This window comes from Melopsittacus undulatus, chromosome 6, assembly GCF_012275295.1.
Source record: "Melopsittacus undulatus isolate bMelUnd1 chromosome 6, bMelUnd1.mat.Z, whole genome shotgun sequence".
NCBI classification, from domain to species: domain Eukaryota; kingdom Metazoa; phylum Chordata; class Aves; order Psittaciformes; family Psittaculidae; genus Melopsittacus; species Melopsittacus undulatus.
The window spans coordinates 19941751-19968910 of NC_047532.1; the positions used below are offsets into that span (position 1 = coordinate 19941751).

Sequence of the window (27160 nt, forward strand, 5' to 3'; positions counted from 1 at the left end):
AGCAAGACGTTCTCTTTGGCTTCCTACTCTCTCTCCACCTCCCCTGAAAGACTTCACCAAGAGAACTTCTGCTTTAAAAACAGCCAAGCATAGAAAGAAAGAAAGTTTTGGGCCATAGGGTGATGCTGCCCCTGGTACCAGCCCACCAGACCAAGCACCACCAGCACCATGCTGTCCCCATTGGGCAGAGGGGAGTTGCCTCCATGCAGGAGCTGCCTCCTGGCAGCCCTGACCCAGGCATGGGGTGGCAGAGGCTTTGTTGGCATCCAGACCCCCATTAAGCACTGTGGTGCTGCTCCATCGCTCTTCTGGTGCCTGGGAAGAGGTGCTGTGGCAGAGCTAAGGATGCAGAAAAGGGATCTGGCAGAAGCAGCTGCCCAGCATCTCCCACCTCTTGTTAAGACCTAAGGGGCATCTCTGTGCTGTTGGGCTCTGACCCATAACTCCTGCCTCACCTTGGCACTGGCAGCCCTCGCTTCATTCATCCTTCCCTGAAATCAAAGGATCACATTAATTGGTTTAAGGATCACTGCCCCATGTCCTATTCAGCAAACATGAAGTGTGTTAATAGCTGGTGTAACTCAGCAGAGGATCTAGGGATGGGGTCTGAATGGGGAAAGTGCTGCTGGGTGAGGAAGATGAACACCAAGGCATCAAAAATGTGTCCAGTGCTGTGTTTTCCCCTGTCCTTACAAAAATCAGTGTAATTCCTCCACTCCCAAGTTGCTAACAAGTTGAAATCCCAGGACAAAAGGCTCTTGGAGGAAGGAAACACTGCACCAGCCACACTGATGCCCCTTCCCAGCATTGCCTTGCTTGTTTGTAGATCTGCGAGTGGGATCAGAGGGGGGTCTGCTCTCCTGTATCCTCCATAGCATGAGGTTCTTCCCAAAGCCAAATCTTCCACTGCACAGGCTGATCCCAGCTTATCCCACTCCAGGTCTGGCTCATTCCCAGTCCTGCAGCAGAGTCATGATCACTGCTGAGGGTGGGTGCACCAGTCCATGCTGATGGGACTGAGGGTCCATGTCCAGTGCTGTGGTCTGACGTGTCTGCCTGCATGCTGAGAGGTCTCTGAGGGGATGACATGAAGCATGGCCTCAAGAGCTCCGATCTATTGGGTTTTAGCCAGGTGATGGCCTTGAGATGCAGTGGGATCAGCAGGGCTGCTGTGTTGGAAGGGCTACAGGACTGTCCTCCCTCATCCCCCTATGGCACTGAAGTCTTTAACCATGGAAACCCCTTACCCAGTGACATGATGCAACCCCCTTCAGTGATGGAGAGCGCCCAGCAACCCTGGGTGAGCTTTCCTGCTATAGTTATCCTCACTGTTAATTACACACATGCCTGCAATGTGCAAGGGGAGTGACCACTGGTCCAGAGGGGCTTGTCTGTGCCCACCCTCCTGCTGCCTGCACCCCAGCCATGCATTACCCCTTGCTTTCCTGCCCACCCCATGGCAGCAGGACAGTGCTGGCACTGCTGGTTCCCTGTGCTCACCAGGGCATGCATGTCTGCACTGACACCTCTGGACTCTTCCCCGGACTTCCCCTGGACTCTGCACATGGGGTGCAGCCATGGTTGGCAGGACCCAGCAGTGGGCACAGCAGCAGTGACTTGCTGGGAAGCCCCCTCCAGCCGTTAGCTGCAGCTCCCCGGAGCTGGGGGTACCAGGGCTGGGGGTACCAGCACCTTCCAACCAAGAACCAGCAATTTGGCTTCATGTGGATGCTCGGGGGACTCAGAGCTTGGCTGTTGGGCCACCTCCAGCACCCACAAAGCCCTCTGCCTGGTGCTCTCCCCCTCCAGAAGTACATAGAGAACAGCCCAGAGAGGCAGAGGAGGAGAGGAAAAGAGAGACAACGGCTTTGCCTCCACGCTCCCGTCCAGAGCAGTCTCCTAATGAGAAGAATATGGCTGCTAGTTAGCAGAGGGGTGTGTCCTGTAGGCTAAAATGAGATAGTTACACTGCACTGATTGAAGGTTGAGGTTAGAGGGCAGCACAATTATGTTCAGGAGATTCAAGGGCTCTGTTTGATGCGGCAGTTCTAAGCTCCCAGCCAGTGTCAGTAGTTTAGCTCAGGGTTTCTTTCTTTTTTTTTTCTTGTGGGCTAAAGACAGGAAGGATAAAAACTATGGGAATGAGTTGTTACTATTATTATAAAGTGGTGTGAGGTTTTTTTCTCTAAACCGCCAGCTCACCCCCCTTTTGCTTAACTGTTTCCTGATCATTATTTTTTAAGCGGCTCACAGGGAAGAAGAGAGCATCCCCTTCCCCTGGAGAGCAGCTCTGGATGTTCTCCTAGCCCAGGAAGGTGATGTTTTTGTGCCCCTGATATAGCTCAGTTCTCTCACTGCGGATCAGGAAAGCAATTAACAGTTCAGATTATGCCAAGGCCAAATTCTTTGTCTTCAGAATCACGGGTTAAAAGTTGTGAAAGAATCTTAATTGTCTGGTGCTGAGGTAGTTTTTTCCTGAGAGCATCTCTAGTGCTTTCGGATGTTTATGGGGGAATCTCTTGTGTTTTAGAAGCCCTACAGCAGCATTACCCTTTCCCAGAGCCTGCAGCAGTGCCCAGGCACCGCAGCAGCATCTCTGGCCTCTCTCCCATCAGCTGTCTTGCTGCCTTTCAAGCATCCTCTCATCCATCCCAGGACAATCCTGATCACTGTCACCCTTTTCCATAGCCCCATCCTCACACCCATGTACAGCTCCAGCCACTGCCCTCAGTGCTCTGCTGTGACAGCAGCACGTGGCAGCCCTGTGCTGCCTGTGCAAGGAGGCTGCTGCTTGCTCAACAGCAGCACCCAGCCTTGCTAGGCTGAGCACAGGCCAGCAGCCTGCCTGTGCCAGCCACCCCATCCCAAGGGTGCTTGCCCCTTTCCTCCTTGCCTGCTCTCCAGGGCCCATCTCCCCAGTCACATTTGTATCCCAAGCCTTTTGATCTGAGTGTCAGCCTGTTTTATTTACTCTAGTGGTTTTCAGTTTTCAGTGTTAATTCCTCCCGTAAGAAAATATCTTTCCAGGGTGAGTTGCCAGCTGGGTTCCCTCGCCTCTGCAGCATTAACCTGATGGGCAAGAGCCTGATAGGTGCAGGAGGCCATGATGCCCATGGAGCACTTCAGTCCCTGCCAGCATCACAGCCAGGCTGCCCTGAGGATGCCCCATCAGCGAGCAGGACGGATGCATCCTTAGCATCACTGTTCATCCCGGTGCAGCCCATTTGGCACAGCGCCACACATCACCACCACAGCCCCCCGTCATCCCAGCTGCAATTAGGGGTTGATGGATTGTCCCGGAGCCAGGGTCTCAGTACAGCTCCCCAAAGGGGATGTGGCACACGCAGAGGTGGGCAGGGGCCCGCTGGGCTGCTTCTATCCAACAACAATTTCTAATCTTGATTGGAGAGGAGGGCGATGGGCGGGGGGGGGGGGGAGGAATGGGAGATAAATGTTAGCTCATTTCTTAAGTAATTAGTTACCTCCTCATCCCCGTGTTGTAATTGTGAACAAGCTGTAATGTTTAATTAGTGTGTAAATGAAACCCCAATTTCATAATGGCTGCGGTGACAGCGCTAAGTGAGACAGGCACAGAAGGGGCCGCATTGTTTCAGCGGGAGATGAAGCTGTCGCCCAGCAAGCCGAGCGTCTCTGGGAGAAAATGGAAATGATAAACGAAGTGAGGCTAATTAGCAAAATCCTACAGGCCCCACTGATGGTTCTCATCAAGGGGAGGTAATGAAGCGGGCGGGCCAAGCTGAGGGGGGATTAATTGGAGCTGATTGTTGCACATACAGATAATACAGAGCAGTCAGTGCAGGGATGCAAACTTTCCTGCTTTGCTTGTCTCGCCTTTCCCTTGGAACTGGCCATAGGAAGAGCCTGTGGGGAGCGGGTAACAATCCTGGGAGCTGGTCCTGGAGCAGGCAGGACACGGGTGCAGGGGGATGCTCCCTGTCTGTGGGTATCTGGGCAGAGGCACATGGGCAACCCATGGTGTGAGGACTGAAACGTCAGAGAGCTGCTGCAGCCCTGGTTTATAGCCCTTCCTTAGCTCCTTTGCAAGTCCCTTCTCCTCTGCTGACTGTATTTTATGCATAGACATTCAGAGAGTAAATAAAGCCCCTCTGCACAGTGGGTGCTGGGGAAGGGGTGAATCCCCTCCCATGTGCACCCTCAGGGCAGGGGTCTCTGCAGACCTGATGCCTGTGGCAGCTGAAGCAGAGCTCGCTGCAGTGAGGGAACCTGGGGCATCGTGGAGCTGAACTTTATCCTTCCGAGCTGTGTGAGAAATGCCCTTTCTGCAGGTGCTGGCGCACACCCCTCATCATGTTGCATTACTTACTGACATTTCAGGGAGTGCAGGGAGCCCTGCTGCCCGTGGGCTCAGCCCCAAACTCCCATCCCTGCTGCAGAGCGGTGCTGGCTGCCCCTGAACCTGCTCTTTACCCACTGCCAACTCAATCTCAGAAGTGAGCAAAAGCCTTGCCAAGCAGAAGGAGGGCAGCAGTACCTGTCTGTCTGGGCTTCTGTCTGTCCAAGCAGGCTGTTCCGGGAGCTGCGTGACTGAGAGCAGGGCTTTTCAGTGTCTGAGCCTCCTGTTCTGCCACAACACAGGAGGGTGAGCTGTCTGCTTCCAAGTGCCAGTCCCTGTGATGCCCAGTGCCTGCCCAGAGTCGCTGCATCCCTCCCTGATGGCATCTCCAAGCCCCTCACTGCCTCTCCTGCTGAGTAATGAGAGATTTCCCTGGGCCTCCAAGGGCTCTAAAGAGGGGCTGAGCAATATTATTTATTCAGTTGTTTACAGAAGCGTTTGATCGGGAATAGTTCTTCACTGCCAGCCTGTTGTGTATTATTCATTGCAATAATCTCTGCAGATTGTGATAAACTGTAACTGCGGCGGGGCAGCGTGTAGCTGGGCTGTACTGCCACTGCTGCCTGCACCGGCCTCTAAAATATCGGCAGCTGCAATCATAAATCTCAATTTACAAGTGGGACTATTGCACGGGGAGTTATAGTTATACTAATGATTACTTCTCTGTCTTATTTTTCATGTTGCAACACAGCAATAAATTTTTAAGAACAGCCCGAGCAAGGCGTTAGCGAAGCCTGCACCTCCTCTCACCACGCTGACAGCAGACAGGGGCATTCCTGGTGCACCACGGGCATCCCGCTGCCCCCGTTATCAAAGAGGTGATGCTGAGATGGGGCTTTGTGTCCCCACATTGGAGAGGTGCAGAGAAAACTCCCTGCAAGCATGGTGGGGCTGGAGCCTGGCTTCAAGGTCAGCTCTGTTTGATGTACCAGAGAAGAGAGCTCAGGTCCTTGCATCAGTTTTCCTGTTCGAAATGGTTGCTGACACCCCCCATTCTGTCACTGACTGGTATTTCTCAGCCAGGTTTAGGATATCCTGGGGTTGATGTGGCCAAAGAACGGGGATTTAATGACCTAGAGTGGAGCTGGTGTTTGAGTGATGTATCCTGTCCCTGTAGCCCCCATCACACCGGGGCTTTCCCACATACCAAGACATGGAAGCTGCCTTTCTGCAGACAGTGGGACCATGGGGTGGAAGCAGGTGATGGCTTGGATGGTCCCACCTGGAGGAAAGCCCCCTCTTCCATGGGGATGGCAAGAGTCAGCAGGGAAGGCTCTGGCTAGAGGAACCCCAGCTCTGCTTCCATCCGCATCTGTGATCAGTGACTCATGAGCACCTAGTGGCATCCCTCCTGGAGGAGTCCCTATGGGGGCAACCCCAATGGACCAAGCCTCCTGCCCAGAAGGCAGCAGTGGGACACAGGGTTCAGCAAGCATTTCCAGAGTGTTTATCACAGCTCCGAGGTCTGTGATGTGAGGCTTCTGATGGATGCCTCCATTCACAAACTTGACATTATGATGTACAGGGAGCCTAGAGACATATAGATTTTCAAAGTGGCCACTTTGAGCATAATTATAAATATCCAGCCTCTTTACATAGTGAATTGCTGCCAGGAAAAGAAGGGCCCTGGGAGGGCTGAAATTCTTGCATCCTGGCTGTCTTGAGTAAGGAGCCTTGGCAGAGGTTTTCCACCCGTTTTGGGGTGCCAGGAAGGGACAGGTGTTAATGGATGATGACTTTCCCATCCTGTACCCCCCTAACAGCTCCCCCCCTGATACCTCATGGTGCTGGCAGCACCTCTCTGTGGGGGACACCCCCTCCTTGTCTGCACCAGCACACTGCAGTCTGATTTTAACTGCTTCTGAGTGGCTGAATCCCCTTCCAGATCACAGCACAGAGCATCAGGGGCATCAAGGAGCTGGGAGCAGGTGCTCCTGGTATCTGTGCCAGATCCATGGCCTCAGGGACACAGCAAAGGAGTAGTCTTCCCCTAGCTCATAGCTAGCTCATCTCCTTCCACTTGCCTTTTGAGCATCCCAGCCCACAGAGCTCAGTGCAGAGGAACCAGAGTTTTCAGGCGAGCAGAAGATGGGTGCTGGTTGCAAACCTCGCAGCTGAGACTCAGTCACAGGAGCACTCCCACCTCTCCTCTTGGATCCATAGGCCCCTAGAAAGAAGGAGGAAGCCACTTGAAAGTCCCTTTATCATACTTTTCTCCTGTGATTTGAATGGCATCAGGGCATCACTGCTTCCCTGTCTGCTGGAGCTGGAGTGAGTGTGCCCTAAGGATGGTGTCAGCAGGCATTGGTGTGTCCATCCCTGTGCATGAGTGTATAGGTTCAAACAGGTATTAGTCATTGCCTTCCCCAGCCTGGGACCTCATGCTGGAATATCACAGGGATAAGCAAAGGGGATGCTGAGGATTTGTGTTCCATTTGTGAGAGAAGATCAAAGAAGAAAATTGGAGGTAGAGATTAGAGCAGTGCCCCAACTGGGGGGAAGCGGGAGGAGAGCCCTAGCTCTCCAGATTAGGACCCCTCAGCAGACCCTGCTTCTGCTGCATGCAGATGTGAATGCCCGAGATAAAAGAGGAACTGTGGTCGGGGGCCTGGGATGGGGACTTTGGGCCAAGGACTTACTGGTGGGCAAGGGCAGGAGTAGCCAGAGACTGTGGATGGCAGCTGGAGACCTAGGCAGTTTGGTGTTGGAGTGAATCCCACTCCCTCCTTCCTTCTCTACACATCTTGCCAAGCTCAGTCTGCCTCCTCATCCCTGTCCCACCTCTGTGTCCTCACTTCCTTGTCCCACTCCCTTCCCCTATTTCTCTGGTGTCATCTCCCCCCATCACCATCCCCACTAAATCACCGTCACTGTTTCCTCCTGCTTCACCTGCCCCGACTCCAGCTCTTGTTGGTGCAAGTGGCTTCAATGGAGCAGTTTCCTCCCTCACACTTCCTGGGGAAGTCATCGAGCTCCGGAGAGCCAGGTCCCTGCTCCCCACACAGGTGCTGGGGTCAGCACACGTGTGGCCACCCGGGGCCATGGGCAACGCTGGCTTTGCCCAAAGCTGGCAAGATCCTGATGGGAAATCCGGAATGCTCCCTGGCCTCAGAATCACCTTCCCGATAGACTTCAAGGCTTTGTTCCAAAACATCTGGGCACACACAACAAAAAAAAAACCTGCACCAACAAGTAGCTGGAATTTCAGGGAAATAGCAACATATTTCTCATTCTTGTTGATGGCAATGTATTAACAGCTCAGGATGAAATTTCCTGGGAAAAAAATGCATTGTGAGTGGGACATCCAGCACAGAATTATCTCAGATGGATCACTAAATTTGGGGCGAAATCAGGGTAGGTCGCGTCAGAGCAAAGGGGAACCACCAGCCCCTCTTTTTCCTAACACCCCTGCAAACCCACACATGTTCCTGGGGCTGAGGCAGCCAGGAACCTGGTTCCCATATCCTCAGGCCCACAGGGATTGGGGTTTGCTCCCTCCAGCAGCCCTGCGCACTGCAGCATGTTGCACATCACCCAAGGAACATTAATTAACATTGTGGGAGATGTTGGAAAAGGTGCAGTTTGAATGATCTGGCACCGCAGTCATTCAGATGCTGAGTTAATTCAATCCTTGCACACAGTGCTCCTACAGATTGTTGGCTTTAAACAAACAGCAGTGACAGATTTGTTGCTGCGGAAATGTGGTCATTAAGTCGGGAGCGTGTGTTTGACCTGAAAGCGATTGAGTGATGGATGCAAGTCATTTTAAAGCTGCAGCAGCCAAAAGGATGCTCCTTTTGGAGAGAAATCTTGCATCTGAGGAGTGTAAATAATTTAAACAAACAAGTAAAGTAAGGTGAAAGCACTACTGTTGGCTGCTCTATTGTATTACAGCACTCAGCGCAAAGCAGGGCAGTGCTGCAGGCTCTGTGGTGAGGAGAGCTCCTTTGCGTAGTGATGGCATAAAGAGGTGCAAGGTACCAGCTTTGGAGCTGTCCCTAGGGATAAATGGTGCCATCACTTAATAGTCACTTGTGGGAGCTGCACATCCACTGCTCTGCAGGAACCCCAAGAAACGGGGACCAAACTGGTTTGGTGGACATCAGTGTCCTGCCAGAGCAGGACTCGGGTGCCCTGCAGCATGGGACTGTTCCACTCCAGCCACTCCTCCCATCAAGCTGAAGGAGCTAAATACTCGCTTGGCTTCCAGATGCCCAGGTTTGGGCCATTTGGTCCAGCAAGGATGCTCTGGGGAAGCAGGAGCTCAGGATGCTGTTGAGCTGCTGCTCCAGGCCAGCCTTGCTCTGAGCCATCCTCTCACTGCTGTTGATGATTGTCTTGCTGACAGGCTGTGAGCTGGGAGGCAGCGTTAGAGCCGCCACTGGTCACGTCGCATGGGTCTGTGCCTTCCGCCGCTGGATTTGGCATCCCAGTAATGAGGCTGGTAGTTACTGTGCAGTGGAAGCAGCCATTGCTTAAGCCTCAATATCTCGGCCATTTAATTTAATGGGGTTTTTTAAATACCAAAAGCAATTAAGTTCACATTGTGAGCTAATCGCCTACAAAATTTCATTTCGGAGATGCTCAGACTGTTTGTGAGAGAACTTGCTGGAAAAAGACCCAAATATGCCACCAGGTCTGCCTGTTCGTCCTCTGCCTTCCCTCATTCCCAACCAAAGCCAGACAAGAATTCTCGAAAGGAAACAGTGGCGTTCGCAGTCTACTGCTTTTCTGTCAGGTTTTTCCATGGTGTGAATTTTAGATGTGTTAAATGCTAAAGGTTGGTGATGGTTATAGTGCTTAGCTGGTGCCACAGGAGTGAAAAACTGGGATTTAAGGGCTGGCTGATGGGCAGGAGCCACATTGCTGTTCTTGCAGAGCAAGTGGGTGCACAACCATGTACCTGGGCCTGGAAGAGATGGAGCATAACCCACTGTCTTGAGACCCTGTGTCTGTGCTGCTGTACCTGGGGGTGTAAGTGCTGCCTGAGCAGGAGCACCCAAACCTTACACAGTTTTGCTTCAGAAAGGTATCCTGGGTGAGCTGTTTGCCCTGTGTCTACCCCACCCCTCAGCAGCTCACCCAATGTGCCTGCCTCCCCGCTCCTCCTCCAGCCCCAGCAGCCCCAGCCCACTGCATCCAACTCCAGGAGCCCCGCAGGGGCCAGTTTGCCTATAGGCTGCATGGCTTTATCAGATTGGGAAAGAGCCGGAGGTCTTTGCCAGAGATTACTTGTTCTCCTCAACAGCCATGTTACTGAATACGGAATAATCCCCCCTCCATAGCCAGCTAGAGGTTTAGTTTCCTGCGCTGCTGCTATCATGTTAACACTCTCTCCTTTTAAAGCACCTTTGCTGGCTGAGCCACACAAGTGCCACCCATCGCCCCCATGATGGGCAGAGGCACCCCCCACACTACTCCACCGGCTGTATTTGAGCTGTTGCTCCCAGTGTGTTCAGCCACACGTGGCCACCCCATTTCAGATACAGCATTCCCTGGTCTGGACCCCCCTTGCCATTCCCTGGCCGGCAGCAGGGATGTGATTTATGGAGTCCCACACGCACCCAGTGAGTCCAGCTCTGTGTGTTTCAGGGAGATCCATTGCACGGGAGGATGGATCTTAGCATTGCAGGTTTGCTAACCTTGCCCGCTTATTAAAAATGGTAAAAGCCTCCCTCAGGACTCGTGAAGTATAGATCCAGAGAGCTCCATATGCTGTTCCCCTTAATGAGATGTCTGCCTGAAGAGCAATAGCAAAACACACCATCCAGTTCAGGGTCCCTATAGCTAGATGGCCTGGCTGTAAACAGAGCCGTCCGTCTTAATGGGCTATCGTGTAAAAACTTCTCCCAGTCAATAAATCAAAGGGGCTTTGATTTATATCATGCGCTGCCTTCGCTATTAGGCTGCCTCTGGATGGCATGTTCTGATACAGAGCTCTCCAGAACCGCCAGGCGAGGCCAGAGGCTCTAATGGGCATTTAATTTAGGCTTCCCCTTGCCGATACCTACGTGGAGCTCAGCAGCTGGGGCTCAGCAGGTGACCCTCCATGGTTTGGGATGGCCTTGCCCTGTGGGAAAGGGCAGCCATGGATCAGGACCTGGCTGGCAGCCTGCTGGGTAGGGGCCTCTGGTGTACAGGGAACACTTGGGGAGCTGGAAGATACCAGACCCTCCTTGGGAAGGGGAGCTTGGGGCTGGTGAGCTCCCCTCCTCATCCAGGAGCAGCATCAGCATTGGCTGGTAGAGGTATTTATTTTTCATTCCCTCCCTGGTGCTGCTCGGATGCCACCGGAGGGAAGTTCCGCTCCAGCCACCATCCCAGGCAGAGATATTAGTCCTCATTACTAATTAAAGGAAGCAGGAGTAATTGACGGATGGTAGATGGCGGGGGAGCCGGTGTGATGAACGGCCCCTGTCCCCGTGCCGGGGACGCATGCTGAGCGCTACCTGTTAGCTACAAATAAACAAACCTGATAAATAATAAATAGTTCGAGAAGAGTGGCCGAGCATTATTTAAATTAATAGGGATTAGAGGGAGAGGCCTGAAAGAGCATTCCTCCGGATGAGCTATCCCTGGACGGGCAGGGACTCATTTGTTGCAGACTGGAGTAAACAAGGAGATGGGGAGGATTCATCATAGCAGGGCCTTGCAGTGCTGCTTGGGCTTGTAACAGCCCAGCCACGATTCTCCTGGCCACCCTGCACCAGGGTTCCCCGTGTCCTTGGTGTCACCAGGCTGTCACATCTCTAGCGCCAGGCTGGGGTATCCGTGTAGTCAGGGAGCCAGGATGCTGTGGGGAGCAGATGCTTGGCTGCAGCTGCTGATGGGGTCCACACTGTAGCAGAGCACCCCTCAAGCTCAATGGGCATCCAAACTGTGTGGCATCCACAGCCTGCCTGCACCCAGGCAGGTGAATCCAGATGCTGAGGGGCCTCTCCTCACCCCCTGACATTTGGATAACCCCCTCTCCTGCTCAGAGCCCGGGGGTGGCAGCGGGAAGGAGGGATGCTGGGGAAGGAGGGCAGAAGGGAAGGCGGGAGCTCTGCTCACTATCACATCTACTCCATCTTATCGCCACGGTAATTTCATGATAAAAAATAATCCGAGGCTGGAAAGGAAACATGTGTAGTGGAGTAAAGATTGAATGTAGGTGGATTGTGCCCTGGGGCGGCGGCTGGGAGATAGAAGGAAATGTCCTTCTGTTTGACATACTGCCGAGACACAGCCCTCTGCCTCCCCAAGCCCTGCCCGCGGCACTGGGAGCCCATGGCAGAGCAGGAGGGCCCCCATCTCCTCCTGCCCCTCTGCCTGAAACCCCCGTGTCCCCCCCCCATCCCCCCATACTCCTGCCCCACAGCTTGCTCCCAGCACACTTCTGGGTTTTTCCACACACACCCCCTTTGGTTATGCTTCACAACTCATTTTATCAGCTGTCAGTAGCCAAATGTCTTTTTTAAGGAGTGGGTTATAGCCACTAATGTACTGAATGCTATTGCATTGGCTGCAGTTAGTGTTCCACGGCTAAATTACTATAATTAATGTTCCACTAGAACTGTTTGTAACAGGCGGCTGCGGGAGCCCCAGGTCTGGGCTTTCACAGCCACTGAATTATCTTCTCCTCCCCAGAGAAAGAGCCTCTCACAAGGGGAGGGACAAGGTCAGCACCGGGACAGGCAGGCATGAGCTGAGCCGGGCTCCAGCATAGGGCTGGGAAGCCATTCCCATGGCATGGGCACACTGTGTGTCCCCATCTCAGCTGCTCTGCCCCGTGGCAGTGAGGTTGGGTGTGCAGTGAGCTGCGGCAAAGCTCCAGGCTGGGATGTGCCATGGCGCATCCACAGCATCACCCACTGGCCTCAGGGGTTCACTTGTCACTCTCTACAAGTTGTGTTACCAAGATGAAACATGGTGCCTAGGGAAAAGCTATGGAAAACTCTCAAAGAGTGGGCGGTGTTGATGTTTCTCCTGTGCCCAGCACAGCAGCTCTGCATGGCCCAACAGGGTAGAGCCTCCACCCGCAGCAAGTCAGCACCCAAAACCATCCCTGCCCTCCCTGCTCCCCAGTGGCCTCCCAGCGAGGCCAGAGGTGCAGGCAAAAACCCCTTTGCTCCGTGGGCAGGGATGCGCACACACACCCCTTGTTTCACTAAATGCATTCGTTCGATACCTGCAACAAACAGATTAGCCGGGGCTTTATCAGGGACAAGAGAAGGGAGAGCAATGTGATAATGGTTTTCAGCAAATCCTCGGGCTGTCACAGATTAGAGCGGCCGTGGCAGGAGCATTATCAGCCCTTTCCTCCTCTCCCCATCACCTCCCCCTTTGTCTCCTCTCGCCATCGGATTTCTCCAGCCAATCTATCCCGCCGAGAGCAGGGCAGATACAAGAAGAAGTCGGTTTCCATCTGATCCGCGATTGGTTTTTCCTGGCAGCCGATCCGTGTCGCGGCATCGATCCATGTGTCCCCCCCCAGCGCTCTTCACCTTGCGCATATGGAGAGGAAAGTGGGGGGGACACACTTTAAACTTGCTGTGTACCATTGATCCACAGGCAGGAGCGTGGCCAGGCCGGCCACACCAGGCAGGAGGGGCACGAGCTGCCTGCCCTCATCAGTAGAGTTTAAATGGCTGTGACCTTCGTATTAAAGGAGGGGAATGGCTTTGGAGGGCCGGCAGGAGGAGGGGGCTGAGCCCCAGTCCCCAAGGAGGGTTGCCAGGAGCTTTCCGGCCCTCATTGTCCCGCCAAGGGGCAGCTCAGTGATCCTGGCACCAGGGCACTGGGAGCTCTCCTCTCTCAGAGGGGACACCCACTGCACCCACATCCCACCTCTGCTTCCCAACTGCAGCGCATATGGGCATGAGCTGGGCCCCGTGTCCTGTCTCTGCAGCCTGCCAGAGCCTGGGTGAGATGCTGTGTGGTGGGAGCTATTGGACTAACCCTGATGGGTGGGCAGCATTCCCAGGGAACCTGAAGCTGCCTTTTGGTGGTTAAGTCTGAGGGCCTGCTGCAGGCAGCAAGCCACACAAGGCACAGATTCTTGAGACACTTAGAGATGCTTGGAGGTCTTTGCCCATGGTCAGGGCAGTGATGCTGTACCAACCAAGACCCTGCATCCTTGGGGTCAAGCTGTGACTGCCTGTGTGACCCCTGTACCCCTGTGTCAGGGTGGAGCTGTGGCAGCTCTGCCTCATCTCGCCCAAGGGACAGTGTGTTGGTGGGTGGGAGGGAAGAAGGGGTTATAACAAGTAATGGCCCTGAGTGTGGAAACAGTGTTAATAAAGTGTATTTCACTTTTAATTTTGGCATATAATGTAATGATCTTTTTTAAGGCCCTATCATATTATCTGCATGACTAGAATATTGAGTCTTCATCATCTCCAGATAAATTTATGACCAGGATGATGCTTGGAATTTATTATCAGTCAATAGAGCTCAATACTGTAACAAGGCGTGTAATAAGATATACATATTTAATGATCCGGAGTAAAACAGCCCCACTAATGGGCAGGATGAGAGGGAGGCTGGAGCGTTAATTTCCATCCCCTGCCCCTTTCCATGAGAGCCTGCATCACTCAGACGGGACACAGCCCTAGGGTCCCGCGTGGTGCCTGAAACCTGGGCTGGGAGCTGGGACCATGGGCTCTGGGGCCACTGTGTGTGTGCGCACGTGCTTGCAGCACGTACGTGTTGGTGGGAGGGCACGTGTACCAGCAGCGTGCAGGGCTGTCACACACACAGCACACAGGTCTCGCTGAGGTGGCTTTGCAAGGTCTGACTGATATCCCCAGCTGCACCACAGAATCATGGAATAGCTTGGGTTGGAAGGGACCTTCATAGATCATCTAGCCCAGCCCTCTGTTTTCATGGAATCACAGCATCAACTCGGTTGAAAAAAACCTTGAAGATCATCGGGTCCAACCTTTACCCAGGACTGCCAAGCCCACCACTAAACCATGTCAGTAAGGGCCCCATCTACATGGGTTTGGGGCTCTTCCAGGTATGGTGATTCCACCATTTCCCCTGTTCCAATATCTGACCATCCTCAGTGAAGAAGTTTTCCCTAATATCCAGTCTAAACCCCCCCTGGCACAGCTTGAGGACCCATGTGGCTCCCTCAGCCTGGCACTCTGGGTGAGCACTGCACGAAACTGCAGCAGCCACTGAGATGCCAGCCAAAGCTGCACAGTACTTTTCATGTTTCAGAGGCAAGCCTGGAATCCTGCCTCTGGAATGGTGCAGGGTTCTGACTGTTTTGATAGGCTGAGAAAGTTGGGGCTGTTCAGCCTGGAGAGGAGAAGGCTGCATGGAGACCTCATAGCAGCCTTCCAGTATCTGAAGGGGGCCTATAAGGACGCTGGGGAGGGACTATTCATTAGGGACTGTAGTGATAGGACAAGGGGTAATGGGTTAAAACTTAAACAGGGGAAGTTTAGATTGGATATAAGGAGGAAGTTCTTCACTGTGAGGGTGGTGAGGTACTGGAACAGTGCCCAAAGAAGTGGTAAATGCCCCATCCCTGGCAGTGTTTAAGGCCAGGCTGGACAGAGCCTTGGGTGATATGGTTTAGTATGAGGTGTCCCTGCCCATGGCAAGGGGGTTGGAACTGCATGATCTTAAGGTCCTTTCCAACCCAAACCATTCTGTGATTCTATGACTTCACAAGGGGAATTGAGCCATGGAGCTGGGGCGGATGGACAGACCCTGTTCCCACCATGTGTTGATGCTTCTGGCCCAGCAGTGCCCTTGGTGGGGACACAGTCCCACGCAATCTGTTCTAGCAGTGCCATCGGGGCAGAATCCCTCATGCTCCTGCATCCCGGGATGCAGGAGCAAGGCAGTACCAGGGTGGTCGCATGGTGGGGAGCAGGGCATGTCTGCATGCTGAAGCACCCTGCAGACAGTCATGTTGGATGGGGCCCAAGGTTATATTTTGAGCTGCTGGTGCTGATTTTTCCAGCCCTTTGGGATGTTATTAAATTAGTTGCCTAGGACTTTTAATAAGCACTTTTGATACCTTTGAAGCGTGCGGCTTTGTGGGAAGATTACAGTCCCGCATCCATCTCACTGGGAGAGAAACAATGGCAGCAGGGCCGGCGTTTGATCTCTCCTCCAGAAGGCAAGAGAGGGTTTGTGTGAGACAAAGAGGTGAGCTGCTGATTTGGAGCTAATGTTTAAAAATAGGTAGGTCTCCCTCCAAGCTAGAGAGACCTGCCCTTCTCTGTGTAATCACCTGCCTCTGCCTCACTGGACCTGCAGAAACACAGCTCCCTTTATTTGAAGGCTTCAAGTGCAGCGCCGCAGTTTGATTCTGGGTCCTTTTAAAGCAATAACTAGGCCATCTGACCAAGCTTTAAAGAGCAGGAGAACTTTCCATTAGGACTCGCCACACACTCTCAGCGGCACTGGAATTGCATCCTTGCCTTTTATTTCCTTTCTCTGACACCTCGTGTCACTCACAGGCAGGAGAAACTCGGCTTTATCAACTCTGTCATTTCTCCCTTGAAATTTCTCCTTAATTAGGTTCCCAATCCCAGTGGTGGGACCAGGTGTCAGGAGCTGGATGTGGAGCAGAGCCAATGGCTGGTTGATGGTGAGAGATGTGTGGGGCTCTAAATGCCCTGCAAAGCCCCAGAACAGTTTGTCTCCTGCTGCCCTAAATAAACCCTCCATCAGAGCAGGGCCTGGCAGCGTGCAGAGGGGATATGGGAGGCAGGGACACCTGCACTGGTGCAGTATCTCCTGCATGTCCCCACAGCTCCCACACAGCAGAACCAGAGCCATGCCAAGCATCTGTGTGCCTGGCTGCAGTGCTGGCTCTGGCAGGGACCATGGGGTGAGATCCTGCATTACAAGCACCCAGCTCCAGCCAAGTATGCATTCACCGTGGGGAGAAAAGTCATCAGGGGAGCTGAATTCCCTTTATCTGTGGATAACTACTGCTGCCTTTAACGGCCTGGAATAAAATAGCCATAAATATCATGATCATAAGCGCTTAGATATGGCAACTTTACACTGAACAGAGGTTTTAACCTTCCCTGTGGAGGAGATCCAGCTCTACATCACTGACTGTTTCCATCCAGCTGCATGGCCAAAGACAAGCTCTAGGTGAGCTGCTCTGAGCAGCCACATCAGCCACCAGCCATCTCTTAGCCCAGTCTAGCCCCAGTCCTTACCCCAGTTTTGGGGTAGGACCTCCCTCCTGCTCTCAGGGCCTGGCTGCTGCTGCTCTGTGTCCTGTGCCCCACCACCCTGGCAAGGCTGCCTGCTACCACCAGCATCCCCCAGAACCCTCAGGGATCAGTTCCGGTGTCAGAGATGGTCCTGGCTGTGCCAGCAGGGCAAAGGCAGAGCCATGGTGGTGATGGGCTGTGAGCAGCTTCCTCGCTCCTCCCCATCCCTTGGATTTCTCTCTTGCTCTGGTGCTGATGGGACTGAGCATGTTGGCAGTGCTGCTGCTTGCTCACCTCCCTTGCCCACAGCTGCCTGCAGCCTTGCAGTCGGGCCAGGAGATGAGGCTGCTCCACCTGCTGAGCCACCCATGGGGCTCCCGGCTGCCTCTGCACACTCTGCTCAGCATCTTTGGCTGTGTTCAGGCAGCACCTGTGGGTAGGGACCCTCCATCCGTGTTGCAGAAGGGGACAGGCCTGGCCATCCCTGCATCCAGCACAGCCAGGAGGAGGGATGCTGGGAGCATCTCTGCTTTGTCCCATTCCCAGGTCCAGCTGGGTCTCCCCAGGCAGCCCAGCCCAAACAGGCAGGCATCCTGCATCCACCATGCTGTCCTCCTCTAAGGGAGCACCAGTGGTGGAGCCTGTGGTTTACTGGCCTCCTGCACGGATCCGCCTGCAGCATCAGTAAACTCGCATTCCCATTCCCACCTGCAGGGTCCTGAACCACCAACTTCTGTGGGACCTTGTCACTGTCACCTTGTCCCCAAGCCAGGCCGGGGGTGCTGTACCAGCCCCGGAGCAAGGGGTGAGTTTGCATCCTACTGTACCTCACCAGTGCCCTGCCATGACTTTCTCTTGCACAGCGACTTTCAGGCGAGCTGTAAAACACCGGGGTGAGTTAAATAATACACGACAGTGTACGGTATAAATTACAGGAAGGCAGCGGCGGAGCGACAGTGTATGCTGAATAAATTAGAGTCTGCGTGACTTACAGGCGAGATTGATCTCCTGCCCAGCATTTTGTTTAGTGACGTGCTTGTCATAAGGGATACCTAATTACAGGAGCGGAGGCACGTGGCTCCGACGCTGGGGAGTACGGTGCAGACTGGGCTCCGAATGCCAGGGGGGTCCTCATGTTCCCAGGGTTTGCTCTTTCCAAAGCCAAGGACCTTGTGCCATGGACCCTGTTAGTCCTCAAGGCCATCCAGTTTTGTTAGAGCCAGGGCGAAGAAGGACTGTGCTGCCACAGGGAGCTGCTGGGGTATGGAAACCCCTGTCAGGCAGACTCACAGGGTTGGAGGCACCCCAACCCAAGCTTATTCCCAATGGAGCATTGTTTTTGCTCCTGTGGCTCGTCAGTGACAGTGCTGCTGTCCTCAAGCTCTAGCACCACTCACAAAGTAACACAGGGACCCCACTGGTATGGAGGGACCCAGTGCTGACTGAGCAGCAGAGCTCAGAGCCATGGGACCAATTTGGGGTTGAATAGCAGAAAAAGGCAAATCCTTGCTGGAAGTTAGGTAGGGATCTTGTAACAGCAGGATACTGCCATGACCCACCAAGGGAGCAGAGAGTCTTCTTGAGGGCAGTGTTTGGGCTGGATAACATTGGGCAACATGTGTTTTAGCTGCAGGGATACAGGAGTTGGGTGAGAGGCTGGGGTGCAGCAGGGTGCCTGGCTGCTGACTTCACCCACCAAACTCAGGGCCAAGTTTGGAGGCTTGTCCTGCTGGTGTCTTCCTATGGGCAGCAGAGTAGTGATGGCTTCCATGCAGCATCACCTTGGCCAGAAGCAATGCCAAGCAATCATTGTGCACCCTGCAAGGCCATGACAAAGGCTGCAGCATAGGAGACCTCCCTGGGCTGCAGTGAGGGTGCTGGAAGCTGGAGGCCATGCTTGGGAAAGGGCTGGCCGGCGGGATGCGCTCCCCTCCGGCTCGGCGGCTGTCTGTCACTCGGCGGGATTATGAGTAGTGAGCGTAATGCATCGGCGTATGAATAGGGTTGTCTGGCTGATGGTGATGTATCGTTTTTCATTACTGCCTCTCAAGCCCTCCCTGCTCCACGTGTGGAAATTCTATTTATTCCCTAATTTGTAAAAATTCCCTCCTTATCTGATACCAATCAGGGAGGGGTAATTGGCTCTCCAGGGCTAGCGGCTGGGGTCCTGATGAAGAGATATGTGTGTCTGCTCCGGCTGTCCAGGCACCCTGCCCTGCTGCACCAGTGACACGGGCCACAATTAATAATGATTTGCAAATGGCAGACAAGCAATAACGCAGAAAGATGTCCAGCCAGCCTCCTGCCCGCCCCTTAATTTCCTTCTGTAATATAAATGGCACGAGAACGAAAATCCAGAGCTATAAATTCTGAAATTAGTTATTCACCATAATAAATGGTTCCCTTTTTGGTGCGTGGTCCCGCTCATCCTCCTCTTCCACTCCCATTCCCTCCCAGCCCCCTCACCCACTACCTACTTCATTTGAGTCCTAATATGCAAATGCTGTAATTTAACGGGATGGTGAAGTTGATTTTCATGTTAACTTAATTACTTTGATTTATGAAGGGCTGGGATGCAGACATGGCTCCATCCTTACCCATCTCCCACCCTCACCCCTCCACCGTCCCACTGACCCGCCACCTCTCTTCCCTTGTCTTGCCTTCTCTCAGTCCTCCCTTGCTCTCCTTCTCCAAGTTTAGTGTTTTATTAGCTGCCTTTAAGTGGACATAAGTCCTCGCGACAATCGCATGATGCGGAGGACAAATTCCCCGTCCTGCCTTGTTTAATCGTGCCTGGATAATGGATGTATAATTGACTCATTTGAATGCTTTTGCCTACAGGAGTGCAGAGCATTAAATGTTTGATTGCCTTAATTTCCAAACAGATCATTATCCCCTCCTTACCCGCTCTTAATAAACACTTTATGAGGATTTTTTTTGTAAAGGAAAAAAAATTTCCACTCCTCGTACTTCTCTGAAGTGATAAACTCTAATTAAGTCTAATATTTAAAAATATGGTAATGGTGACTTGTTTGAATAAGTGGCCTGCATTTCCATAATTTCATTATTACGTAAAACACGCTAATTATTTGAAGTGTGCTTATTACTAAAAGAGAAATCTCCTTCTAATAAAGATGAAATTGGCTTTTTCCCCTGTATGGCCGCGCACGCCGCTCCCCTTCCCTCCCAGCCAGTGAGAGGCTGCAGCCAGGACCGGGCGGTGGCAGCGCTCGCTTTGTTTGCCCAGGGATGCCCGCTGGGATGCTGGGTGTGTGGGGACAGCCACAGGGATGGAGGACAAACCAAGGGCTCAGCACAGCCTGTGCCACCCACAGCCCAAGCAACATCAGCCCCCTTCGGGATCGTGCACTGGTGGGGATGTTGTGAGAGAGCTGCCTGTCCCTTCGAGCTGGGATGCCCCAGATGTTGGGATCCCTGCACATGGCATCAGCCGTGCCAGGCCATGCAGCAGCCTGAGGGCTGGCACATGTGTTTCAAGCCTTCTGTGTCCCCATCTACCCAGCTCTGTGCCTGCGCGGTGGGGACACAATAGAAAGAGTGGTCCCCAGTATGGAGGACAGGAGGAAGCATCCATCACCCATGGGGTGACAGTGGCCAGCCCTGGCAGGGACGAGCGGGTGCCAGGGCATACGATGGAAGACAAGAATGTGTCCCCTCTGTTGTGTCTGCCTGGCTGCTTCCCAAGGACACCCAGTGGTGTCACCTCCCTCTGGACCTCCCTGCTGGGATGAGCCACGTTTGGAGGCCCCCTAGTGACACTGATTCCTGACACGGGATGAGCATCCTGTCCCTAAGGGACAGGGACAGCAACAGGTAGGGACAGGACGAGTATTGATTGTGTCCAAACCCCCTTCAGAGCCCATGCGGGTGCTCTGTGGCGGGGCAGGCAGGGGAGGCACTGGGATGAAGTCAATATAAAACTAATTTCCTTTTCTTCATGAAGAAATGAGGTGTGTGGCAGTAACGTAATTGCAGATAATGAGGTAAGTTATTCTTAATATTCCACACGTCGCTGTCAGCTCCACCTAATGTACCTGCCGGCTGTGCGGGGCACACGGAGCCCTTAGCCCCACATGCAGCATTATGAGGCCATTTGTTTGGGAGAAGCCTGGCAGGACCATCCCTGGTGTCCCCACGGATACCTTCAGGATGGGAAGTCTGAGCTCTGCCGTGTCCTTGTCACCACTGCAACTGGGCATCCCGGTGTCCCCAGTTATCCCTGTATGTCATGGCAGGAATGGGTGTGGACCAGACACAGCTCCCTCCCACCTCCAGCATGAACAGAGTGAATGTCCCTGGCTGTGTGCCAGGCACTGTCATTCATTGCCCCTGATGGTTGTCCCCTCCTAGGGATGTGACTGCTCATGGGGAGCAGCACAGCCCTCTGAGGGGACACAGCACCCAGCACTCCCCTTTGCTATTGCTGGGGATGCCGGCTGAGCTTCATGGGGACCATACGGTTCCTGCTGGTCACAAGGCCACCTACTGTCACCGGGGTCAGCAGCAGGAGACGGAGGGCAGCGGTTAGGGTTTCCACTTTGCAGGGAGCTGTTATACAAAGGCAGCAGTGATATTATTCATTAACAGTAATCTGCCATTAGAACATTGACAAATGGCCCCTCGTTGCCTGAGCATCAGTTCTTGTACAGCCCATAAAGCATGGGGACAGTTTAAATATGGACCTGCTCAGCTCGGGCCGGGGGTGATCCGTCTTCCCGGCCATAGCACAGGTGCAGAGGGGCTGCCTCCAAATGAGCACATTTAGGGGGCCCTGTGCTCTCCCAGCTCTTTGCACTGTGTCTCAGCCCAGAACACAGTGGTCACGGTGGTGCTCAGTCCTTTGAGCCCCAGTGGCGGTGGTATCCGCACAGTCCGGTGCCATGGAGAGGCAGGGGAAATGCCAGCAGGAGCCTGGGGTGGGTGCAGGGGTGATGCTCTCCCCAGTGAGCATTGCTTCTCCTGGCAGCCCCATTCCTGTATCATACCTGGGCTGGAATCCTGGAGTCCATCCTGGGTTTGCAGTGGCCAAAGGGAGGATATGCACTGGCTGGGATGAGGGGTTTCCACCTCCATTCTGGCAGAGAAGTGTGGTGGGAATGTCTGTCTCCCTCCAAGGACAAGGGCAGTCAGTGATGCTGAATGGTGGCAAAATCCAGCCCTAATCAAGAGAGGCTCCTGCGCCCCATATGTGTGCACATACCACTGTCCTTGGCTGTCACTGCGGCAAGAGCTTGTCAAGACACAGAGAGGGCTGGGATGTGGGTTTTGAGGCCGTGCAGTGCTGCAGTGGGTCACAGGGGGGACATAGGGCGATGCTCAACGGCAGCGTGACAAGGCGAGGGGCAGGGAGGCAGGACAGAGCCACCCTCTGTTTGCAGGAGGCAGGATAACCCCAGGCTGACCCCTTTCACACACACTGCACAACACCCCTAAATCAATTGCATCTTATTATTACAATATCAATATACAATATTCCTACAATAACATCATTGATTTTCTACTCAGAGGCTGCACCTAAGTCTGTTTTAAAGAGGAGGGAGTTAATAGTGCCCTCATTAAAAATCTATAGATTACCCCCCACCCCCAAAAAAGACAAAGCAGTTTATATTCATTAGGGCTATTGAATATAAAGTAATATGTTTGTGTAGGACATTGGAGTAATGTGATAATCCGTCCGCATATCAGGGAGAAATCCACTTAGCAACCCTGTCAGCTTGACAAGAAAAATGTGCCCATAAAGTCAGGAATACATTGAGGGAGCGAGCACCAGGAGAGCGGGAGCGCGCGGGGCCTGTGCAGCACCCACAGAGCTGTGCCAGCCAGTGACATGGGGCCACCTTCACCCTGTCCCCCTGCGCAGGCCTGGGGACACAGGCAGGCACCCCAATGGCCCCTGGCAATGCCTGGGACCTGCATGTGCTGGGATAGGGATCAGGAGGTTCCACACCCTGGTGGCCTCTGAGGGCCCAAGCAGGGGCACTGGGTTTGGTGGGTGCCAGCCTGGGTGCTGGGGACAGCAGGGGCACAAGGAGGGCAGGGCTGCCCCTGGCCCCCAGCCTGCATCAGATCCCACTTGTCCCCTGCCCCGTGGTCACCTTTGCAATGGATTAAGCACTGAAAGAGCAGCAGAGCAATCCTGTTTGTGCTCTCTTAGGCTGTCAATTGCCATTTTTGTAATAGAAATTCCTTTCACAAGGTAACAACGGCCAGATTTAGAGGATTTCATATTGCTAATAATTCCCCAAACAGCCATCTGACTGTGTTGTTTTAAAAGCCGCTTAGTTTTTTGCTTTGGAGTTTATGAAAATCTCCCACTCTAATATCCCGAGAGCCAGCCTATAATTGTGTTATTAAATCAATCGCAGCGGATTACATTGTAAAATCAATAGATGGCTGTAATTGCATATTAGAAAGTTGTTTTGCTGTTGTTGATTTTTTTTTTACATGGATAATTATAATAAGCGTGTTTACCTTAGCACTGATTTGGAAGGAGTCTCACTAAATGACTTATGACAAGCTTGGCGCTCCTGCTGCCAAAGGGCCATGGCATCATTTGGGATGGTGAGGATGGTGCTACCTGTGCAGGTATCACCAACCCACTGGGGTCCCACCGGCTTCACAGGCCAGCAGCTCAGAGCCCAGGGCAGCTCCCAGCACTGGCATTCAGCATGAGAGCACATCAAGGCTTTGGGAAGGCAGCTGGTGGGGTTCAGGAAGCAGCCAGTGGTCCCAGAGGATCTCCCCAAGGACCAGCTTGGGTATCCCAGGAGGTTCCATGGGGTCCCCCAGGTCTCTGTGCAGTTCCCCTGGAAGCAATACAGAGCAATAGCTAAGACCTAGCATCCCACACTGGCCCTGAGCGATGCTGTGGACAAGGAGGATGCAATGGGATGCCTGGGAGAGATGAAGGGCAGCAGCCAGGGCTGTGCTTTCCCATCCAAAACATGGATTGACGGAGCTCAGAGGCCAGGATTTGCTTTGCTGATACTTTTCTGGGAGGCCAGGCCAGGGCTGGCTGGTAGGGTTGCTTTGGCTGCAGATGGTGGCACTCTCCCTGGCTTGGTTTCTCTGTCTTTCAAGCCACCATTTCCCTGTTAGGTACAACTGGGAGCTGGCTCCTGGGGCTACAGCAGGTCCTAAGGATGGTGAGAGGTTTGTGTTGGAATAAGGGACAGTGGGAGCTGACGCTGTGGCTTGGGCAGGCAGGACACCCGTCATCTCCAGGGCACTTCCAGAGCCACCGGTGCCACCTTGGTTAGCAGAGAGGACAAAGGCACAGATAGGCTCATCTCTGTCCTCATGCCAGCCAATGGGGCTGGGAACACCTCTCCTTAGAATCACAGAGTGGTTTGGGTTGGAAGGGACCTTAAAGCTCATCCAGTTCCAATCCCCTGCCACAGGCAGGGACACCTTCCACTAGAGCAGGGTGCTCCAAGCCCCTGTGTCCAACCTGGCCTTGAACACTGCCAGGGATGGGGCAGCCACAGCTTCTCGGGGCACCCTGTGCCAGCACCTCAGCATCCTCGTAGTAAAGAATTCCTAATATTTAATCTAAATCTCCCCTCTTTCAGTTTAAAACTATTCCCCTTGTCCTGTCACTACATACCCTGGACACCATCCTTCATCAGACTGTCCTCATACCCACCTCTCTTCCCGTTTGTCACAGTGGCAAGGGGAATGGTGCCAATAAGAGGGGCCAGGGGAACACTATGGAGGCACATAGCTCCAGTGGGAACATAACCTCTTTGACTGCCAGCCATCAGCCAGGAGCTGATCCCAGCAGCTCAGGGCAATCCCCTGAGGAACTGCACCTCTGACCAGAGCTGAGGGACAAGTGATGGCTTTGCCATCAGGTCACGGGGCGCAGCGGGGCTGGGCAGTGCTGGTGGTGGGGCAGGGAGCAGCAGAGCATCCCCATCCCTGCAGGCAGGAGCCTGGCAGCGGGGCAGTGCTGCCCGTCTGCTCGGGGCCCTCAGCGCGGCAGGCGGCACTGTCAGCAGGCAGCCTGCTGTCTCCTAGACAGTGAAATATGGCCACAATTAGCCCGGATACAGTTCAATTATGATAAACAGCGTTTGCACCCTTTAAGCCGTGATTAAAAGGCCTCCTCCCGTTGATAGAGAGACCTAATTTCACATTATTATCGCTGTAGCTTGATTATAAAGCACTCCCTGGATTTACAGTTGGGAGATGGATGTGGAGGCTTCTTTATCATTTACACATCAGTAATGATGCAGCCTTCCCTCCACCACAACATCCATCCAGCGGTGGCAGGGAGAGGGGGGCCCTGCCTGCTCCCCCCTTCCCGGGGCACCCTCTCCCCGTGTCAGCCGGGCCCCGCTGCCACATGCAAGTGGGCAAAGTCACCCTTACGGTAACAGCTTGATAAATGGGCGGGCGGTAATGAAATGGAGACATCAAGGCGTGGGGCGAGGAAGAAAGAGTGGTAATCGGAACGAGTGGAGCTGTCCCGAAACGGAGGGGAGCGGGAAGAAGGATCGCCTCTGCGCCGTGTGCTGTCAAGGGAGAAATTACACATTTACTCTTGCTTTTTCTTAAGGAGACGGCCCTCATAGATCAAAACATGGATTTACAAGCCAATTTTCAACATGAAATATAGACACTAGGAATCAATTTAAGCCCAGCTTCTATTTTAGCAAACGGTGCCTGGGTTTAGTCCCAGGTAAATAACACCAGCCAGAGCCTTCCCCCTCCGGGCTGCTGCTCGGCCACCCCTTGCTCCGGTGGTCATGGTGCTGCTGGATGGACTCCGGCACCCACTTCTACCGTGGTCTGCCTTAGCATGGGGCTGGTGGGCACAGGGGCAGCACCAAGGGAGAGGGACAACCGCAAACTGCAGAGAGAACCCAGTGCCACACAGCCCCTGCATGAGGAGGGCATGGGGAAGGTGGGGACCAGCTGAGGACTTTGGTGGCACCAGGCTTGGCTGGTGGAGGGCAGCTCCAGCATCACTTGCTGTCCCCATCCCAGTGCAGGGACAGCCCCTTTGCTGGCCAGTGCACCTGAGGGACAGGGGTGCTGGAACAGGAAGCTGACACTGGGCTTGCAGGGAAGCAGCCACTGGCCAAGAGATGGAGACTGTCATGGGCTCGTCTTGCAGCAATGCTGCCTTCTGAATCTACCAGCTCCCCGTAGGCTGTGGAGCAAGCACCAGCCTGGAGAAGCCAGGGATGTATCCACTTGCAGCCTGGGCAATGCCAAACCTTTGGGTCCTGGGCATGGATCCCTCCTGGTGCAGCATGGAGCCATACTGGGTTGCAGATGACCAGTGCTGGGGAGTTGGGGACCCTGCACTCACCCCACACCACTGCAAGGCATTTGGGACAGAGTGCCTGGACTGGTGTGGACACTGGGGCTGTGCCTGGAGCTGCACGGCCCCAGCATCGAACTGGGACCTTGGTCCAACAGGTCCTGGTCTGATCATGGCTTTAACCCAGCACCTCTGTGCTCTCTCTCCGCAGATGACTGTAAGAACATCGCCAACATCATGAAGACACTGGCCCATAGAGGCTTCATCTTCAAGCAGACCTCCAAACCCTTTTGATCCCCAGGGCAAGCCAGGCAAGGGCTGCATGCGCCCGGCGCCGGCGAGGCGGGGAGGACGGGCTCCTGCATTAAAAACAAAACGGCAACCGAGGCCAGAGGAACCGACACAAAAAATCTCAATTTCAGCTGTTAACTCCAGTAGAGGTTGTATATATGGGAAGGCAAATCTGTGTAGACCTGATGTGACTCCCTCTCTGGGCTGCTCCGGACATTATGCCATGCTAGCGGACAGCCGCGTAGGGCGCTTGCACCACATTTTAGACTCGTAGTTCTTTTTCTTTGGCTCCCGATTTCCGTCCCTCCCTCCATCTCCCACCCCGTCCTCCCTCTCCCGCCCCGTAGCCAGAGCATCCCCCCCTCCATCTCCTCCCTCCCCGGCATGGGCCGTCCCCACCTTCCCTTCTTCTTTCTTTTCTCTGGTTTTATGTTTCCAGGCCTCGATGGCTGCTGCAGCGATGCCTGCACCTGGGCAGCGCTCATGGAGGCTCAGCAGTGTTGAGACGGCCCCTCGCCCTCCCTGCCAGCCCCCCCGCCTCTCCCCCGAGCGCCTCTCCCCCCTTTTTGAGTCAACACTAACCCCTCTCTGACTCCTGTATGTGACAAACGCGATCCGTCTCTTTATGTTCAAGGTGAAGTGCCTGTATTCTCCGCTGCAGAGCCCCTTGGCAGCCCCACCGTGGGCTGCGGGGCCCCGGAGGGCTCCCTTCGGTGGGGCAGGGGCCCAGCGGGCGGGCGGCAAGAGGGAGGTGCCAGCATCCATGCGGAGCCCCGTCCCCGTCCCGCCTGCTGGTGCCTCTTGCAGGGCTCAGTGGGATGCCCGAGCCCTGCCGCGGCCCCGCTGCCCGATCCCAGCTCCACCAGGGACAGGCCCGCCACAGCACCGCATCGGTCGCCGGCGGTGGACGTGCCAGCGAGCGCTGGCCCCCGGCCCACAGGTACCCGAGCAGGGGAGCTGCAAATTGCCCCGTGCCCCCGGTCCCGCTCCCCTCCGACCCCATCCGGCCTCCCTCCGACCCCGAGCTGC

General features: G+C 54.1%; 1 protein-coding gene across 1 annotated transcript in view; it reads left to right on the top strand.

Moving 5' to 3' along the window:
* Window positions 1-26427, top strand: part of ERI3 (ERI1 exoribonuclease family member 3) — a 129266-nt gene extending 102839 nt beyond the window's left edge. The window contains exon 8 of the mRNA XM_034063608.1: window positions 26052-26427. Coding sequence (XP_033919499.1) covers window positions 26052-26134 — 83 coding nt within the window. The 3' untranslated portion in view covers window positions 26135-26427. The remainder of the gene's footprint in view (window positions 1-26051) is intronic.
* The last annotated feature ends 733 nt before the right edge of the window (window positions 26428-27160 follow it).